Source organism: Manis pentadactyla, chromosome 8 (assembly GCF_030020395.1).
Source record: "Manis pentadactyla isolate mManPen7 chromosome 8, mManPen7.hap1, whole genome shotgun sequence".
NCBI lineage: Eukaryota > Metazoa > Chordata > Mammalia > Pholidota > Manidae > Manis > Manis pentadactyla.
The window spans coordinates 107,993,127-108,013,545 of NC_080026.1; the positions used below are offsets into that span (position 1 = coordinate 107,993,127).

General features: G+C 51.6%; 1 protein-coding gene across 1 annotated transcript in view; it reads right to left on the bottom strand.

The window, feature by feature from the left end:
• SLIT1 (slit guidance ligand 1) overlaps nucleotides 1-20,419 on the bottom strand; it is a 158,523-nt gene that overhangs the window by 23,476 nt on the left and 114,628 nt on the right. Inside the window, exons 12-22 of the mRNA XM_036886502.2 lie at nucleotides 18,699-18,770; nucleotides 17,799-17,942; nucleotides 12,113-12,276; nucleotides 11,402-11,425; nucleotides 11,118-11,262; nucleotides 10,431-10,505; nucleotides 10,121-10,264; nucleotides 7,959-8,102; nucleotides 7,492-7,658; nucleotides 4,970-5,102; nucleotides 2,821-2,889 (exon numbers count right to left, since the gene is read on the bottom strand). Coding sequence (XP_036742397.2) covers nucleotides 2,821-2,889; nucleotides 4,970-5,102; nucleotides 7,492-7,658; nucleotides 7,959-8,102; nucleotides 10,121-10,264; nucleotides 10,431-10,505; nucleotides 11,118-11,262; nucleotides 11,402-11,425; nucleotides 12,113-12,276; nucleotides 17,799-17,942; nucleotides 18,699-18,770 — 1,281 coding nt within the window. The remainder of the gene's footprint in view (nucleotides 1-2,820; nucleotides 2,890-4,969; nucleotides 5,103-7,491; nucleotides 7,659-7,958; nucleotides 8,103-10,120; nucleotides 10,265-10,430; nucleotides 10,506-11,117; nucleotides 11,263-11,401; nucleotides 11,426-12,112; nucleotides 12,277-17,798; nucleotides 17,943-18,698; nucleotides 18,771-20,419) is intronic.

Sequence of the window (20,419 nt, forward strand, 5' to 3'; positions counted from 1 at the left end):
AGACAGACGCATCACTGTTTAGAAAGAAAGAAGAATTCAACTCTGGCTGCCCATTGCGGGCTTCCCCCCTGTCCCCGCTCTTGGTGCTCTGGGGGTGGGGTGGACAGGGGCACTTGGCTCACAGTTAGCTCCAGCCCTCCACCCCACTCCCCAACTCCCTCTGTGTTCCCAGAGCTCCTGCCGGCGTGTTCTCAGCCCCGCCCTTGCAGGTGTGGCCTGGCTCTGGCCCCTCCCACCACGCACGTGCTCCCGCCAAGGGCAGCAGCTGCCTGCCAACTGCCAGACCCAGCGGGCTCGGCCTTCTCTCTTCCTAGCACTTTACGTGGGCTCGCTCTCTAGCCCTCCATACAATGGAGGGAGAGAGTAACCTTATTCACAATAACTGCACCGGGTCTCCCAGGGATGGAGTAACCCCCCAGGGTCACAGAGCTGGGAGGAGGCAGGGCCAGAGTCAAACCCCAGGCGTCGGTCCCCGAACCCCAGGACCCTGCAATGTGCTCTCAGAGTGACTCTGCCGCATTCGGCAGCACCGTCCACCTTCCTCTCCAACCTCCTGCCTGGGCTTTCCTCCAGCCCTGCTGTCTTCCCGGACTCCTACCCCTCTGGCAGTGCCTGCTCTGTCTCTTAATGACAGAGTTTTTCTCACCTAACCCTTAGGCACCCGAGGCTGAGGCCCCAGCTTGGCCGCCCTCCCCCTTCGTTGGCCCCCTCGGGGATGCTCCCAGCTTTCCTCACCATTGCCTACAGGCGGTGTCCTCCTCTGCGGCCCCAGCCGGCCTCGCAAATGAATTCCTCTCTGGAGATCCGACACCCACAGACACTCAGACTCGAGTCCACATCTGGGGCTTTCTCCCACCCCTGCCCTGCTGTGTTCCCATCCCGATCAGCACCCTGACACCCCAGAAACCCTGACCTAGCCACACGTCCTCTCTCAGCCCCTCCTCTCACTGGCTGGTCCCTCTGTCCATCTGTCACATCTGTCTCCTCTGCTTAAGCTTCTGCTTACATCAAGCGCCGTCATCAGTCTCCGGTTTCTGCCCTGGGCTCTTACCTCATCTCTCACCCACAGCTTTGCCCCCTTAGATGCATCTCCCACCTGGGTGGGCACGATGGCTACCTCTCTAACACACGAATCTGACAAAGTCACTTCCCTACCAAAAAACCTGCAGTAGCTCCCATTTGCCTAAAGTGTGACCTCCAGCCTGTAGCCAGGCCACTGCCAGGTGCCCCAGGGTCTGGCCCCACTTCTCCCTCATTTCTCCCACGTGCCTTGCATGAATTTGCTATCCTTCTTAATAGTCACTTGCACCTGGACATCCTGTCCCCTCTGCCCACCTGGTGAGCTCTGACTCCCCTCAGCCCCCACCCTGGTTCATCTCTCCCTCCTCTAAGCCACAGCCACAGCGTGCATTCACCTCTGCTGGAACCCTCAGCACTCCACTTGCCTGCACACTTCTCGGACCATGACGCTTGCGGAGAGGGCCCGTGACGTAGGGGCCTTCATGTCTGCTCACCTCACGCAGCTCTTGGCTCAGTAAACACTCATAACATGAAACCATGTGCCCTGTCTTCTTGTTCTCTTAGTAAATTTCCCTCTAATCTCATTCAAAATTGTTGATTGTTCTTAGAGACACATTTACTGAGCAATCAGTACACTTAGTGGTCCCTTCCTGTGATGAGGAGGTGGCGGTGTTCCAGCCCCAGACAGGCAGTTTCAGAGTAAGCACAGGCTGGACCACCATCCTTTCCCCGCCTGTTCCTCCTCAAGGGCACCCGACTCACTAGTGGGGCTGCCTCAGCTGGACCAAAGAAGGCAATACAAAGGTCGCCCCTCTCCGTGCCCTCCGTCACAGCCACCCACTCCCTCTACCCACCTCCACCAGACAGTCAGAGGACATTTGCTAGGGTATTAGCAAAGACAGACCAATGGAGTCTCAAAATTCTTTAAGCCAGTGCTACTCAAAGTAGCCAGTGCTTGAACTGGATGCCCCATGAGGGACTCGTGCCAAAATGCGACCACCTATCACACTCAACACATGACTTAGTTCAACTGACATTTTTTTTTATAGCAAGACTTTCTCAGTGAAGGAAGCAATACATTGATTTACATTCTGGTGCAAGTTCCTTATCTAGTTGTGGGCCCATTACAGACAGTTCCCAGGCTGCCACTGGTCCGCAGACCACACCTGGAGTAGTCCTGTACCAAGCCACCCTAAGATGGAATGTTCTCTGGACTTCTGTTATAGAATCTGGCCAATGAGCAGACAGAGACAGCTAAAGTGAGATGTTAATTGGGCTGAAAGGCTAAGAGGAGCTGAATTTATCCTGAGGCTTATTTTGTATATTTTCATGAGATGAAAAGGGTCAAAGGTGGAAATACCAGAAGAGCAGAGATGTTAGTCTAAAGAAAAGCTTGGTTACAGATGTGTATTTGTAGCTGCCGTATTTCATCTCGTTTGGGGGCAGAGGTTGGACCAAGGAGTCTTCTGTCACCCTCCACTTCTGCTCTGGCTCCTACCTTTGCAAAGATGACTGTCATCAACAATAACTGTCAGCCTAGCGGGAGGCCTGGGGAGATGGTGTGCGGCGGAAGCAGCAAGGGAGCCGGAAACTAGGCAATTCTAAAACAGGGCCACGAGGTGGCCAAACAGCTCTGCACACGAAGTTCCCAAGGGAAGGGATGAAATTAAACCAGGATCAGCCAGAAGTGGGGTCGGTAGGGAATTCCAGGACAGCTGGAGGAGCCACAGCAGTTAGATGCCAACGGCTCGCCTGTTCTCTAAGGTGAGTCTGGGGTCCTCAAGTGGCCTGGATACTCACACAAGCTGCAGGTACTTGAAGGTGGACAGATGTCCTGGAACCAGTGTGAACTGGTTCCCGTCCAAATAGCTGCAGGAGAGAACAGGAAAGTTAGTGTGTCCACCTCAGCCTCCAGCAGAGCACCCAGGGCCTCCTCACTCGCCTCCGCTCTCCACACAGACTGCACATCAGCCAGAGCTACTCGGCAGAGGGGAGAATAGGCACCTTTGTTAGGCCGTCTGGGTAGTGCCCCCCAAAGAAGCTGGTCAGAGCCCCTGGGAAGCGGGGCCCCGTGGCTTCCCTGCAGCTCTCCCACCTCGCCTTCTCAGCCTCCCCAGGCCCGGGGCCCACCCAGGGATCCACCCTAGGCCGCCTGCCCTTCCCTCTCTGCTCTGCCGTTCTCCTGGCCAGTTGATCTGCTCTGCACGCTAACCCCTCTCAGGCCCACCTGCCAGGGCCCTCGCCAGCTACCAGGGCACCCTCTCTGCCTGCTCGCAAGGCTTCCCCGGCCTCCGTGAGCATCACACTCCGTGCTACGCTTCCAGGCTCAGGCCCCTGCTAGTGATTCTGCAGCACCTCCTGGGGCCGGTCCCACGGCCGCGGGCTTCTCCTGCCCATGGGTCCCTCATGGCCTGCTTCCGTCCCGCTTCACATCACCCTGACTGCACGCCACCAGCCAGGCTTGGGGCCCCGCAGCAGCCTCCTTCTGTTCCCTCTCCTTGGCCTCCCTGCTGGGACCTACCATATACACGGCCACCCGAGTCACTGCCTTTAAAGCCAAGTCCAGCAATGATCCTCCTAAAGCTCCCCCATGTCTACAGAGTAGAGCCTGGGCTTCCAGGTGGTCTGAACTGTCCTCCCTCCCCACATTGCCAGTGGCCATCCTTGCTGAGCAGTGACACAAACTCCAGGAGCTGAAGCCCCAGTTGGGCTCCCTGAACAGGACCTCCACCAACCACCCTCCAGATGGCTCTCCCCCAACCCTGGAGGTCCAGAGAGCAGCAGAAGCAGGACTCTTCACTGTCTCTGACCCATCACTCTGATTGTGCAGAGTGACCTCCCACCCACGGCATTTGACCCTCTCAGCGGCCCTTGTCAGCACAACCAAACAACTCCATTTTGCAGCTAAGGCAACTGGGGCTTAGAGAAGTCAAATGATTTAATGATTTTCCCAGCCTCTGAATTCTGCATCCTCACAGAAGGCGGGCTGTCCCACGTGTCCCATTGTCCTCAGAGTTGTCATGACGCATTAAGGAGAAAATGGGGGCACTCACACTGTGACCAGAAACTGGGCAAGGGATGGCATAGGTGAGTCATGGCACAGGGACCACAGTGGCTGGTGTGCTTGGCAAGAAAGAGCCGGCCTCACCGGAAAAGGAAGAAACACAAACGAAAACCACAGGCTCTCCCACAGGGAGAAGGAAAGCTCTGCTGCAGAGGCCCGGGGGCACCAATCCCAGGGGACAAGAGTCGGGGGCGGACCAGAGCCTTTCATTTGGAGGTGTCTTGAAGAAGCCCAGCCGCCCACCCCTCCATCACACACACTTACAGCCTTGCCCTGCACAAGCTCAGATACCAAATCCAAATCAACAAAGATTAGCACCACAACCCCCAGTGTTGATGGGGGCTGGGTGGGGCAGAAGGCCATCGTCACACACGGCTATGGGAGTGCAAAGAAATTACTTTTCGGGAAGGCCATCAGGCAAAAGGCAGTAAGAACCCTAAAAATGCACCACTCTTTGACCAGCAGTTTCACTGAAGGGATGTTCACCTCGGTGCTATTTATGATAGTAAAAAATTGGAAACAGCTTAAATATCCAACAAAGGGGGATTTGTTATATAGATCACAATAGAGTCATATGATGGAACATTATGTGGCCAGTAAAAATAACACTGGGGAGAGTTCTCATGACAAAGGGGAATGCTCTTAAGATAATGTGAAGTGAAAAAAATAACATTATTTCTTATTTTAAAGGCAGAGCTTATTTTAAAGGGATGGAGCATTTGCCATGGGTGACTCATGCCATCAGGTCTCTGTAGAGGGGATCAAAGAGAAGCTCAAAGCCTTCTTGGAACCAGGGCCTCCTGCAAAGCTCTAATTCCAAGCTCCTAGTCAGCTAGTATCTGCTGTTGGTCACCTTCTCCTGACACCAGGCTTCAGGTTACTCACAGCTCTGTGACGTTCTTGGGGAGGCCCTTGGGCAGGGCCTGGAGGTGCTTGTTGCTGCATCGGACCACAGTGTCCAGGCAGGCACATTCCTGAGGGCACTGTGGGCGCGGCAGGCAGCCCCCCTCCTCCTCACCTGGAAGGGAAGGCACAAAGCCATGTCAGTGAGGGGACAAGCCTCCTTCTGGCCTTCTGCAGCCAGGGCCCCATCTGAGGATGCCTCAGAACAGAAGCCCCTCTCTGAAACTACCTCACGCACCAGTATTTCTCCTTGTAGCTGCATCTCTTCCCCTTCAGGGACAAAGCCCCCTGGACCTATTTTGAGGTTAAAATAGGTCTTGGGTCAATCTCTTCTGCCTCAGATCCAAGGTAGAACCAAGTACAGCAGAGAAGAAGGATGGCAGCCATACCATTTCTTGATCATCTACTAGTTCAGGTGATCAAACAAAATCTTCAGTAAGAGGTACCACTCTCAACCCTAGAATACAAGCGCCCTGAGGACAGAGACTTGTGTCTCTTTCTTCTTCTTTGTTTACTGAAGAAGCCCAGCACCTAGAGCAGGGCCTGGCCCAAGCAGCCCTCAAAATAGATCAGTTGAATGAATGAATGAATTTCTATTTCACTGAGGTCTGAGAGCTCAGGTCAGAAGGCTGGTCAGAGGCAACGCGAAGTCTATACTCAGGTCTGGCTGATGCCAAATCTGAGCTCCTTGTGCACACCATCCTTCACTGATTCATTCATTTATTCAATTAATATTACTGAATGCCCTCTACATGCCTGCCTTCCTTCTGAGTGGGTGTAGGAGAGATGATAAAGACAGCATGGTCGGAGTTGCTGGGGGCTCTGGGAAGGAGGTGACGGGGACTGTTGGTTATGGAGGGCAGCCATGTGCAGGGTGAACTCACTGAGTCCTCGGAACATCTCTCCAGCAGATGTGCTGTTACTACCCATTTAGAGACAAGGAAACTCAGGGCCAAGTGGCCAAGCAACTTGCCCAAGGTCCCCCAGCCTGGAAGAGGGGACACCAGGACTGGAATCCAAGCCAGCTGCCTCTAGAACCGGCCCTCTTGACAACTACTTCCTACTGCCTCTTAGCAGCAACATCCCCAAAATATTGCCACCCTTTCACTTCTAGGAAATTATTCTAAGGGTTGGACAGTTACCTTCCAGGACATGTCTGGTAGCATGGGGCGTACAGCAAAACTTTGGAAGTATGTAAATGCAAACAGTAAGGGGCTGGTTACACCAATGGTGGTGCCCTCCGGACGATGAGCTGGCATGGTGAGAAGGCTTGTGCGGGCAGTACCACACGATCCTGCCTAAGTCATACACGTGCACGCAAGTGCACAGGTCACCCAGTGGAATGTTGGCAGAAGTCATAGAGTGTCAGGAAATTGGTGGGGGGACACTGTGGTGATTATTTCACTTTCCTTCTGGATTGTTCTTAGTTGTGGTGCTTGTGTTTGAGGAAATGGTGGTGCCTCACTTTGTGGTAAGAAATATAAAAGGAGATTGTTTTTTGGAAAAATAATGCTTTCAAATGATACTTAATGGCATAAGAAAATGCCCAAAACAACAGTATTTTCTAAGAAGACTAGCAAGTTATTGTATAAAATGATGTAAAAATATACATGTGGATAGTATGCAGTGTTTTAAAGTTGGAAGCAAAATTGAAAATTGAAAATGGATCTTAGAAAACCCATTATTTTGTTCGAAAAATACCCTGACCGTCTTTGTTGGTGTGAACATCGAAGCTCCCTTCACCTGGCTTGCAGGAGCTGAGAGCTGAACTGCGCCCTGGAAACAGACGGGAGAGAGGGCAGGAGGGGCGGAGGAAGGGGGCCCGGAGGGAGGCAGGGCGGAGCTAGAAGCCTAAGGTAGTGGGGAGAAATTCCCCTGGCAGGGCTCAGGGACAGGGACAGCTGGACTAAGATGCCACCTGGCTCTGTCACTTGAAAATCTGCTTCCAACAGCGGTCTGTGTGTGCTCCGTGCTGGGCTGCATTCTGCATGTGAAGGGAAAGGAGAGGGTGGCCACAGGAGACACACGGAGAGTCAGAGGCCAGGACCTGGGCCTGAGAGTGACTGCGTTTTCCCACGCGGAGGATGGGCCCGGGAAGGCCCACTGCATGTTACAGGCAGCATGAACCCACAGGTCCGGGACAGTTAGGAACAGCCAGCAGGTTGGCCTCTGGGTTAAGTGTACTTTTATAAAGAAAATACACTGAAATATAAACTGATTTTCTCTGAGTGATGTTTTAGCCATGTTTCCCACACACACTGACTTTTTTTCTTTTCTTTTCTTTTTTTTAACAAGAAGTACATTATTGCTCTTGCAGTCACACAGACGCCACCAGGCAGGGTAGGTGCAGGGCTGAGAGTGGGTCCCCCTGCTCCTCACCCCGCCACAGGCCTGGGGCCTCCCTTGGCACAGGACGGCTCCTCTCCATGGCAGGCCAAGGGTGCTGCTCTCCCACACCACAGCCCCCCGACCTCTCCCCTGCTGCCCAGGGGCCCCCGTGTTACCTTCCTCACACCTGAAGTCAGGGAAGGCCACGTCCTGCAGGGGGATCTGCCGTAAGAAGTCTGGGCTTTGGCATCTTGGGTTGCCTGTCACGATCTTCCTCTTCCGCAGCCAGTCGCCCAGCCAGGCCAGCTGGCAGTTGCAGTTGAAAGGGTTGGCCAGGAGGTTTCTGGAAGATGTGGGTCATGTGACCAGGAAGATGCCCAGCTGGTCTCAGTTGTCTGGCATGGCCCTCCCTTACCTGGCACATCCTGGCCACGCAGTCCCCAGCACCCCTTCCCAGACAGCCCACAATTACAAGAGGCAGCACCCCAGCATGGCGGGACCTGTGTTCCACAAGCCACGAGGACTCAAACATCCCCTGAGTCCTTTAAGGCAACAACGCTCGGGAAGGCGGTTTGAGGGGGTGTCCCTGGGTTCAGGGGGATCATGCCCAAGCCCCAGGCCCGTCTCCAAGGGCCAGACTTACAGCGTGGAGAGGGCCTGGAGGGTGTCAAAGGCTCCAGGGGAGATGGTGGTGATCTGGTTGTCATAGAGTGAGAGGAGGCGGACGTTGCGCAGGCCCGTGAAGCTGTCGTTGTGGACGCAGCTGATGCGATTGTTCCTCAGCATCCTGGGGAGAGTTTGAGTGGGGACGCTGAGAGCCCTGCGGGGCCCTGCAGCCAGCGGCCTGGCCTGGGCTTTGGCACCACCTTCCAAGCCTCAGACTTTCCTCGGGAGGTGCTGAGCCACAGGGCGGGGATCCGCAGCCCGATCCCTACACACCTGTGCCTCCCTAGACCCGCCGAGCCTCTCAGGTGCTCTCCTCTCCATTTGCTGACATGGCCCCCATGCCAGCTCTCACCTCCAGTCCCTGGATGCCCAGTGCCTCCCCCACCTCTGCGTCAGTGCCTGAGAGACTTTCCTGAAACCTAAACCCAGTCAGTCATGTCCTTGCCCAGCCTAAAGCCCACAGTGGCTTCCAAACCACCCACAGAATCAAGTCTGAACTCTTTACCATGACCCATGACAGCCTGTCCAACCCAGCCCCAGACCAGCATCTGCCCACCTCCCTGGAGAGCCACACACCCTCGACTCCTCTGTCCTTCAGGCATGCAGCACCAGCCTGCATCACCATGCCTTTCCCCAGCTAGGATTTCCTCCTAGAATGACCTTCTTCCTCATTTATATCTGCAAAAGTCTCTGTTCACCCTCAAAAACCTGGCTCAATTCCCTGCCCCAACCAAAAACAAAACCAAGCCTGACACAGAATAAGGAATTCATGGGAGAAATTTAAATGGTTATGAACATTCATAAAAATGCTGAAACTCACTAGTGCTCAAAGACATTTAAGTGATATTGGATCTTTGCCTGCCACATTGCAAAATGATCTAGGTTGGGCAGAGTGGGAATGAATGGGCACCTCACACAGGGCTGGCAGTGTGTGACCCAGGACCCCCTGGAAGTGGGTGTGGGGAGAGGTGCCAGAGCCCTAGAAGGGTACCTAATGCTTTCACCCAGAAAGTTACTTTTAGGAATTTATCATAAAGGAATAATCCTGGATGGGCACAGAATTTCATGGTAAAGATATTAGTCACAACATTGCTTATAATAAAACAAATTAAAAATAGCCTACATTTCTAATAATTATATAATATATACTCACTCAAAATGATGTTTTAAAAGAAATTTTAATGATGTTGTAAAGTGCTCAAACTGTGTTTAAGAGAAAAGAGGTTTTTAAATGAAGTGTTTATTAGGATTCCATTAAAAATACCTGTGTGTATGCATGCACGTGTACATGTGTGTGTGTGTATAACATATAGATACATATATACACACACAGGTGGAAATCCAGAAGGATAGTTGTTTATATCAACAATTAACAGAGGCCGTTTCCGCATAGTGGGGCGGTTGCAGGCATTTCTTTCGTGAACCTGCACTGTCCCTTGAGTGCTCTTGCTGGCTCTGTCCCTGCACCAGACCATCCCCTCTCTGTCCCTGTCCAAGTCTTCCTCAGAAAGAGCCCAAGTGACTGTGTGAATAGCCCTCAGCACCCTCACTCAGGGCATACTACACAAGTATAACCAAGAACGAGGCAGCCCTATACGAACAGCTGAAAAATAGCCATGCTATATTCACAAGTGAGAAGAGCAAGTGGCAGAACACAGCACAGCATAAAATCCCCTTTCTGTAAAACAGACAAATAAACAAAAATCCAGGAATCCCTTCCTACATTCATTTACCTTGCACAAACTCCAGCCTTTGTGCTCAGAAAGCCAATCAACAGCCCTACTGCCAGGCTGGGATTTAACCCCCGGCAGGTGATTTCTAGAGCTGTGTTGCCCAACACTGTAGCCACTGGTCACGTGTAGCTATTAAGATTTAAATGAATTAAAATGAAATGTGTGCCTCAGTAGCCCCACACCCCAGGAACAAGAAAGCAGGCCTCGCCACAGGTAACAACATCCGATTACTTGGCCCACCACAGTCAGGGCCTTCAGCTGTCCCTGCCTCCAGCAAACCAGGGCCGGCAGGAAAGGGTCTCCCAGCTTCTCTCTTCCTTTCCTTTAACACAGACACCCACACTCTGGCTTGGCTTTTGCCTGCCATGGCCTGGCCGCCCACCCACTCCCAGGCTTGCTCACTTACAGGGTCCTCAGGCTGTCCAGGCCCCGGAACATGCCACTCCGGATGGACTCCAGCTGGTTGGCAGTCAGATGCAGCTCACTCACAGAGGCTGCACCCTCGAAGGCCCCATCCTCAATTTCCGACACCTTATTGTTGCTCAGATTGCTGGGAGAGGAGGCGGTAGGAGGATTACGGAGCCCAGGACCCCCTCTTCCTACACCCAACCCCCATGCATGGGACCCCTGCCCCGCAAGGAGGCTCCCTCAGAATTTCCCTCCTCCCTTCCCGGCCAGCGTCCAGACTGCAACCTTCCTGCCAATGGACAACTCACATTTTCTTCAGATGAGTGAGTTTTTTAAATATCCCAGTGGCCTCCAGGATGGAAATCTCATTGTTGTTTAATCGTCTGTAAGAAGCAGCGAAGAGGACTTAAACATCCATAAGTGGCAGACATTCAAGTATCTTCCAAACTGAGAATATATGGGACTCAAACAAAGGAGACCCCCAGAAGAATTTATCTGGCAAAGTAAAGTGATCCTGTTTCAGAGGAACTCTGGGCGATGAATAAGGGTATTTTTAATATTAAAAATGCCATGAAAATGCATATACATTCATGACAGATATGTATAGGTATTCATACCTATACATATACATGTGCACAAATTCATGTTTTTAGAGAAAGAAAAATAATAGTTCAAGAATGGCTTAAGGCACAACTTGATCAATGGGATCCCCCAAAAGAAGGCAAGAGCATGACTGAGAAAAGCCACCCCTGTTCAGGCTGGTGACCTGTCTTGGGTGCCAGACATGGCTCCAGAGGTGTGTCGGGCTGTGATTCAGAAGCTGAGGGGCCACGGGGAGGGGAGCTGCTTCCTGCCAAAGCTAGCAGCTGCCAGGCTTGTGTCTCCAGTGGTCCTCAAACAGGGACCAGAGGAAAGCCCAGAGTAGGCCCTGCGGCCCAGGACACTTAGTGGGCACGGTAGGCGGGGGAGGGTGGGCAGGGTCTAGGGGTCCTCACAGCTCGGCTGTGGACTGGGGGACGCGCTCAGGGATCTTGGTGAGTTTCAGGCTGGAGCACTCCACCACGCTGGCCTCACAGCGGCACTTGTGGGGACAGACCACGTCACTGTTGCATTCACTGCTCAGCTGGTAATCCTCCGTGCCTGCAGTGAGATGGGGAGGCTGCAGCTGAGGAGCCCAGGGGGCCTAGGGTCTCACAGGACCCCCAGTTGCTGCCCAGCCCCCTGCCCACCATTGCCACCTGCCCAGCCAGGCTTGCCTTGGTTCCCCCCACTCTCCTACCTGGGATGAAGTACTGCTCTTTGGCTGGGGAGAGAAGCAGAAACACCAGGATGCTGGGATCAGCCAGTTTTTGCAGGAAGAGCCCAGCCCCTAGTTCCACTGCCCAGGAGAAGGTCCCCAGGAACAGCATTGGGGTCCCAAATCAGGGCCCCAGAGCCTATCTACCCAGCCCTTATGTGCTCCTTGCCCAGGCCGACGCTGGGTAGCACACACCCAATTTAACCTCTCTGGGCACGCCCAAACCATGGGAACTCTCGCGTGCAACGGCACAGATGGAGATGGGGAAGAGAGGCACCAGGCCCCCAATCAGGGCCCAGGCTCAGAGGCTGACCCACGCTGTCCTCAGCCACATGCTCTTTCTGCTGCCCCAGACCTGGAGGAGGCAACTGTCTTGGTGAGAAGGGTTCCTAGGCCTCTGGGTGTCTTAAAAGACTTGGAAGCAGTGGCACGAAAGAGAGCTGGCCTGAAGGGGCCATTCCTTGTCTGGGCCCTTGTTTGGGTCCTTCTTCCGGGACCTTCAGCAAGCCCTGCTCTTCCCCAGGCCTCAGTAAATCAAGGGGAGGGGCTGACCAACCGTTCGTATCCAAGTCTACAAATTGGGGCCTACAACTCCAGGTTGGGTCCAGAGTGGCCTAGGACACGCGTGCTGGAGCCGTCTAGAAACATCATGGGGTCCCTGAGCAGATGGAAGATAGGCAGTCGGGCAGCTACCTGAGCACCGGAACTTCTTGCTCTTGATCTGCCCGATGCGCTTGTTGGCGAGGCGCCGGGGGCTGGCACAGCGGGCCCCGCTCGTCTCAATGGGGTTGGTGCGCAGGAAGTCCGCCAGCCACTTGAGGTTACAGTCGCAGATGAAAGGATTCTGTGCCAGATGCCTGTCCAGAGGGGGCAGATGGGGATCAGAAACAAGGACTGTAAACCCATGCTGATCTCCACCTGGATGGGCCTTGTGGCTGCTTGCTCATGGCCTGAAGTCCAGGGCTGGCCCTGGGGAGAAAAGCACCACCTGGGGACACCACCCAGGGGCACCTGCCAACTGCAGACAAGTCTTGCCAGACAGTTGCAGTGGGGATGGTCTCTGCAGGCTCTGGAACTCCCAGCTATCCTGCCAAACTCCCCCTTCAAGACTTTCTCTGTCTCCTCTCCTCCTACTTGCCCATCCCTCCCTCTGCCCTGGGACATTTCACAAACAAAAGTGGAGGCAGGAGTGACTAGAGACTGGCCCAAGCACCCCTGTCCTTCCACGGTAAGGTGACAGCCAGCACTAGGACCTGGACCAGCAGCCCCGGGAGGCCCTCGGACGCCCCAGTGCTGTGAGTCACGGGCTGCCCCTCCCTCTGGCCTTGGTGGCACAGCCCCTCTCTCACAGCCTTGTCAGGCTGGGCCTGCAGGTGGGGTGGGTGGGTCTCAGAGTACCCGCTGCTGCCCCTCACTTTCCATGGAATCTCCGTTCCCACCCCAGGCTGCAGGGCTGCCTCCGCTTGACCATTTTACAGGCCATCTCTTGACACAAGAGAAACTCAGAAAATGTTACCGAGTAGCTCATTATTAGGGAACCACTCATAGTCTCTTGCTGCGCAGCGTGTGTTACCAGCAGGATATAAGCCGGATGACGCTGACAGGTGACACTGACTGAGGGAGCCCAGTCATTGTGAGCAACCGCATGGTGGCTTTTCTGCATGCAGGCCCTGGCCTCCCCAGTGGCTCAAGCCAGCCGCACCAGAGCCACCCTGGCAGCTGGCTCGCCCTTCGTGTCTGGGCCACCACAGCACGGGGCACACTCTGCCTTCCAAACTGGGAAGCCAGGGAAGAATGTTCTGGTGCTTGTCCTGGCTACTGTGCCTGAAAGCCAATGTTTTACATGGAAATACAGGAACACAGAGCAGGGGCCAGGCCAGAGGACTCACCAGGCCGTGGACACTTTCCCTCATCTAAAGCCACTGGTTCAGGCCATCTGCTTACCGGCCCAGCCCAGGCCCTGTGGGGCCACAGAGCTCTCCACACAGAGAGGGAACCCTGCCCAGGGTCTGTGCCCAGGTCAGCTCAGACCTTGGCCACTTTCTCTCCTGTCCTTCACCTCCTGGGCTCTGCTCTCTGGCTCCTGTTTGGAATGCCTGGTGGGAGCCGTCACTGCTCAGATGGCCCCAACACAACCCTTTACAGCCCCCTCCCTTGCCTGCCTGAGTCCTGGACCCTCTCAGCTGCACCAGGTGGTTGGCCCCCATCCACCCTTTCTGCATCCAGTTCAACATTGGTTTCCTGATAGAAACTGTCAGTTTGGCATGTTTGCTGACTCCCCACAGCACAGTCTGTAGCTAATTCAAAATACACTGAGATTCAGGCATCTCTCTGGATCCTCCCAGTCGCCCGTCCACAGCTGCCCCTGCCTTAGTGCCTGGCCTCTACCTGAACTACTTGCTTCTCTTTATCACCATCTTAGTAGAAAATTCTGTTTAGAATCGATTCAGTTATGTTGCTTAGACATGTATTAAAATGCTCAAGGGGTGCAGAATAGAATACATCCTTTTTAAGGACAATTTATTTGTGTCAAAACCCATCTATAAAAACTTGAACCACCCACAGAAACAAGTGGCTTCTGTATAAACTTAAGTATTTGATATGAAATCGAATTTTTAACAGTTGCAAAGGGGAACAAGCTGAAGAGGGAAAATGATCAGGAGGGGAAAAACTCTGTCTGAGAAAAGATATTCCCGTTAAAGAGACAGCCAGAAATGTGCAGCACATATGACCATGCAGTTATTTCCATGAACATTTTTGATACTGAAAGGAAGAAGGGAAGACTGTATTCACAGTGTATTTCTTCGAAAACACATTAAGAAGTCACAACTAAAAATCTTCAGGGGCAGATGCTTAGCATCATTAGTCAAATGAAACACACAATGAGAAATGACTTCACACACTAGGATGGCTAAATCGAAAAGGCAGATGATACTAAGTGTTAACAAGGATGTAGAGAAATTGGAGCCTTCATAATACATTGCTGGCAGAAATGCAAAATGGTGGGGCCACTTAGGAAGCCAGTAGCTTAAACTTAAAAGTGGTTAAACTTAAAAAGTTAAACATAAATTTCCCATGTGACCCAGAAATTCCAGAAGAAATGCAAACACTTGTCACATAATGATTTATAAATGAATATTCATGGCAGCATTATTCAGAATGGTTCCAAAGTGGAAATCCAAATGTCCATCAACTAGAATGGATAAAGAAAATGTGGTCTATCCATACTGTGGAGAATTATTTGACAATTCATACTGCAATATGGATGAATCTCAAAAACATTATGCTAAGCAAAAGATGATATATTATATGATTTCTTTTTTATGAAATGTCTAGAAAGGCAAATATATTGAGACAGAAATTAACTTAGCAGTTACCTAGGGATGGACTGGAAATGGGGACTGATAAATGGTTACAAGTGATTTTTGGAGGGTGATGGAAATGTTCCACCATCTACTGGATTGTGGTGATAGTTGAACAACTGTAAATTTATGAAAAATCATTGAATTGTACACTTAAAACAGGTGAATTTCATGGTATGTAAGCTATACCTCATAAAGCTGTTTACGTGTTTTTTTAAATCTCTTAGGGCAAGAAAAACTAGAGCAAAATCAATACTGTGACACAAGGCACTCAGCCACAGATCTTGGAGCTATGATCAAGTCAAGCAAGATTAGGTGAAATAACACCTGCTCGGATCTGGCACAAGACCCAGTCGGGTGGTTTAACCATCCAAGGCCATGATAAGAATGCCTGATCGTGCCTTGGATTTGCGTTCCTTTTGTTCTTGCTCCAAATCATACCGCAGTTGTTAACATGTAAGAGTTGTTCAGGAAGACTCAGTTTTGTCTTACAGCCTTGTAAGACATCTTAGAGAAAAAAGCACATTGGCAGGGGAGCTAACTAATTTTTCAATGGTAATGAAGAGATGCCTGAGACCAAATTCCTGCTCTATTAAATCTTGCGTTACCTTGGGTGAGTCACATAACCTCCTTGTGCTCTCGCTTCCTTACAAGGAAAGTCAGGAATGATAGAACCTTCCTCCTCCACAGGTCATCGTAAGTATTAGGGTACTGCACAGAGGACAGTGGCCTGGCATTCAGCAAGGGCTCGATAAATAACATGGTAACTACTGTTGTCAGTATTGCTACTCATACTGTCACCACGGGAAGCCTTCCTGCTCTAACATTCCACTCCAGCGTGGTGCTCAACTATGGCCCTGGTGGCAGTGGCCAAGATCTTGGGCGTGGTGTCTGAAGGGCAGAAGCACTGTCTGAAACTCTCAGCCAGGGGAATAGACACAGATAGAGGCCACCTTCAGCCAGCACAATGCATTTGATTTAGTTATTCTCCTTTCCCCTTTCTCCTCACAGAAGACCCATTTCCCATCCCCAGGGCTTTTCTCTGTTGGGTCCCTGGCCTTGATCTGCTTAGCATGTTTCTCTTAGACATTCTGCCAGCTGTGTAAAATAGCCCATCTTGCTGATTCCCTGTAACCTCTAATTTCTATACTTGGCAAGATTTCCCCATGGTGCTCCATTTCCCTCTCCCTGGCTAAAAGTAAATTAATTAGCAGCAGCAGGCTGTAGGCAAGTGCGTGGGCTTTAATGAGTTTGTCTTCATCCTCATCCCTGCTGACAAGCGGGGTCCCCAGGGAACAGGAGCTGTGCCTTCTACTTGACCTGTTTCACACCTATCCCAGCACTCTATGAGGCACCCAGCAGATAATCAGTGGCAGGGATGGTGACAACAATGGCCATGATAATATTAAAAATAAATGTCCATTAAGCATCACAGAGCCCACAGGTCAGCATATCAAGTCAGACTGCAGGCTCAGAACTAAAGACGCAGAATGGAGGAGACCATGGAAGTGCCGAAGTTAACCAAATAGTAGATGAGGAGTGTCCCTCTAGTGAAGCATTCCAGCTAAAAGATAAGGACCCTTTTTTAAAGCATAACCACAACAGCATTACCAAATGAAGAAGGGATACTAAAATTCATAAATCACTGTTTCAGGATCCTTAATGAATGAGTGGCTCTAGGCATTGAAATCAATGGCTATATTTATTACAAAAACAGAGACAACCAGACATCACGTGTCCCCCGATGGAAGGACACAATCCTACCTATGAAGTCCTCTTGCCCCTCCAAAAAGAAAATAAATCTGAACCTGAACAGGCTCCTAGAGGAAACTTGCTGTCTGCAGGACACTGGCAGAACAGAGGGGTGTGTGAAACTATGCCACAGGGAATGCCATCAGCAAAGAGCAGAGTGTGAGGAAGTCTACCACTCCAATAATGAGTGTCTCCAACAAACCAAGTGTAAGGAAGAGGAGATGGAGAGACACTCACAGACTAGAAGTGACTTCAGTGATACATCAACCACATCAGCCAATTGCATTGCAGAGGCCTTTAAATCTTGATTCAAATGGTATTTTAAAAATTCCATGTGTATGAGACTCTGGGAAATTTGAACACTAATTAGATATTTTATGATATTAAGAATCATTAAATCTTTTAAATAATAGTTGTGCTGTAGTTGTGTTTTAAAGAATCCTTGCCTTTCATAAATGTGTGTGAAGTCTGTGTAGATGATAAATGATGTCTGGAGTTTACTTCAAAGTAGTCTGGGAGGCATGGAAGACAGGGAAATATACATGAAATGGGCCTGGCTATGAGTTAACCTGGGTGATGAATACTAGGGGGTTCACTATACAACTTTCAATATGCTTGTAATTTTCTATGATAAAAGATTAAAACAAACTCCTAGAGATGTTGCTCTGTAATTTTTAATTTGTAATCTTCATAGCTGTTACTATATTTCATTCAATTTAAAACATCATCAATTGCAAGATGCACTGTTATTTTATGCATTCCCAAGAAAGAACAAAATGCTGCCAATTAAGTGATATGCCACCAATTGTAATATGCATCTCAATTCAGAGCTGCTAAGGTGGAAACAAGGTGTATCTTAGAATCACTGGGTCATATAGTTGTTATTATTATTATTATTATTATTATTATTATTATTATTATTATTAACCATAACCAGCATTTAAGAAGCATTTACAATGAGCTAAGCTCTGTACAAACATCCTCTTAATCTCATAACAGCCCTATGAAGATGATACCCTAATTTTATGAATGTGTAAACTGAGGCCCAGAGAAGCAAAGTAACTTACCCAGGGTCACACAGCCAATGAGAGGCATAGCTGGGATTTGAACCCAGGTTAGTCTGACCCAGAGTCTATGCTCTTTCCCTTACAAAAGGCCACTCCCAGTGAACAGAAGGTACAGGGAGGACAGTTGTCTGTACTTGGAGTCTGTTACCTTCTGCTGGGCCCACCTGGGTGGAGGGGAGGAGGCAAGAGGGCACTCACAGGGTCTGAATGGTCCGCAGGGAGGTGAAGGTGCCCTTGGCGAGACTCTGGATCTTGTTGTCATACAGGGAGAGAAGCGAGAGGTTCTGCAGATCCTGGAAGGCGTCAGGCCGGATGCAGTTGATCTTGTTGGCATTCAAGAGCCTGAGGGCAGAGCCAGGGCCAGGTGGTGAGGGGAGAGGCACAGAATCAGAGGCATCAACATGTGTCATGCACCGTCCTGGCGCCGAGCAGCACTGTCTCGGGGAGATGGCGCAGGGCATTTGGCCTTTTGGATGTCTGTCCCCACGGAGGAGTCAAGAGCTTGAGTTGCCTTCTCCACGCACAGGGACCACCCTGCTCCACCCACTCCTCTCTCTTCCAAGGAACTGCTAGAGGTGTCCCCCAGGATCCTCGGGAGCAGAGGTCACGGTGGGAAAGCCTCCAGAAGGCATTGTGGGGACTCCTCTTCCTTCCTAGCGTTCTGCTGGGTTTCCCAGGCAGCTGAGATGGACCTTTTGGATTCTGTGCCTCTTGGGTCCTGGGAGAGGACTCTTGCCTGTACGCTGGTGGCTCCAGGAGGCTGAGCTGGGCCCGGGTGCTCCCCTGCAGCACCCAGCTCTGTCCCCAGCCACACCGAGCTCCCCGGGAGTGTAGGCTGCGTCTCAGGAGCCTCTCAGCTCAGGCGCCCTGCCGTCAGCAACGAGTCCGCCGCCTCTCCCGCCTCTCCCGGTGACCAGCCCCTCTGGCCTCTGAAGAGCCACCCAGCCGCTCACAGCCCTGCCAGCTCTGCCATTCTCCAAGCTCTTTACCCCAAGTGCCCACACCCCAGAGTGGCAGAAAAGGCCAGTCTGAGAGGCCAGAGAAGTACTGGTCCCCTCCCTGGGCCCCAACCAAGGACACCCGCGGATGGGTCCTTACAGGAGCTGTAGGGTGTACAGGCCTCCAAACACACCCCGGGGGAGGTCTGTGATCTTGTTCCCATAGAGGACCCTGGAGAAAAGACGGCAGAAAGGGAAAGTTAAAGGCCAGCCACGAGACCAGGGCTGCAAGACCCGCCGCACACCATGGCACCACCTCCAAGCCGTCCTCAGGGCACAGCGCACGTCGTGGTGGTGGGAGTCGGCTGTAACAAGCGGCCAGCAGATGGCGGTAAAGAGTGTTAAGAAAGGGTCGCTGTTTGTAGTTTGCACAAAGGTACCGTTGCGCTAGAGGCGGCATGATCCCAATTTCTGCAGGAGAAGCCCCCACAGGCTCTGTCCCGACCCCCATACACACACACACAATCCCACAGAAGCCCACAAAGGGGCCCTTTGGAGAAAATCGTAGGAAATTAGGCGGGTCCAGGATCCAAAAGGAGACTTTCCAAAGAGGAGAAAATCCCACTGGCAGTAATAAGTTATTTTCAGAGAATTATAAGAAAAAACGCAAACACCAGACTGTACAAGCTGTATGAGTCCCCGCATGGCAAGCAAGCGTCTCTGGCCCAGGTAAAACACCAGGAAGAGACCAACAGAAGCGCTGAAATCTGGGTGGAGGGACGGCACATGGGTTTTCAATACTTTAGTATTTTCAGTTCTCTGCACTGGGCATGAATTCTATGTGCAATCAGAAAAAAAAGCAAAGGTTCAAAACAGACATACAGGTGGGAATAGGTTAGAGCAGATGGTGAAAGCATCTGGGGGCCTCGGGAAGGGTGAATTCATTCCCAATGTCACAAGCAGCTCCACAGGCCCTCCCTGACGTCACTCAGTCTGAGCAAACACTGCATGCTTTCTCTTCAAACTCAGCTTCAAGATCACCGCTGGAGGAGGGCACGGCAGGAGCAAAGGCCCTGGGAACGGGGTCAGCCTCTGCGGTGAGCTCAGGGCAGCCTGAGTGAGGGAAGCAATTGGGACAAGAGCCTGGGTTTCACCCAATCAGCCCCAGGAAGCCTATGAGACTCGATTGGATCCACATTTGGAAAGACCCCTCAATGTGGAGAATGGAGTGGAGGGGGCAGGAGTTGAAGCATGGAGACGAGGTCAGGGCAGCCAAGGTGGACCTTGTCAGTGAGACCTATTTGCATGACATCAGCACAAAAGCTCCCATGTGGTGGGGAGGTGGCTTTGACCAGCCACTCAGGAGCAACAGGAGCCCACCTAAAATGGGTTGTTGTCATGTTCCAGATTAGAAGAAGATCCCTTCACTTCTTGGATGAAGAGCCCTGCACTTTGGCAGGCCACCTCTAATAGTGACCCATCACAAGACTGTCAGGTACAGCCATGCAGGTTGCACACTGCACAACTTAAGGAATGCCATTCACAATTGGCCCCACCCAGTACCTCAGACTCTACTCCAACAGGAGTGTGCATGCAGAAGGCACTGAGCAGGCAGCCTCCTGTACTCTGCAACAGGGAGCTCCATTCTCTTCTACTTCCCAGACCCCTAATCTATGTGACACATGTGTCTAGTGCTACAGAAGAACACATGAAAATGCTCATTCCTAAGGGTAACAAATGTTCCCAACCAACAGAGAGCTTGCCTGACTGCAGGGCACCCTGACTGTACCCTCTGTATAGATAAAATGCCATGAGGCCTCAGAGTGAGGGGCTTGGTGAACCTGGGGTGCAAGAAAGGGCTCTGGGAAGCAGAGATGAGGT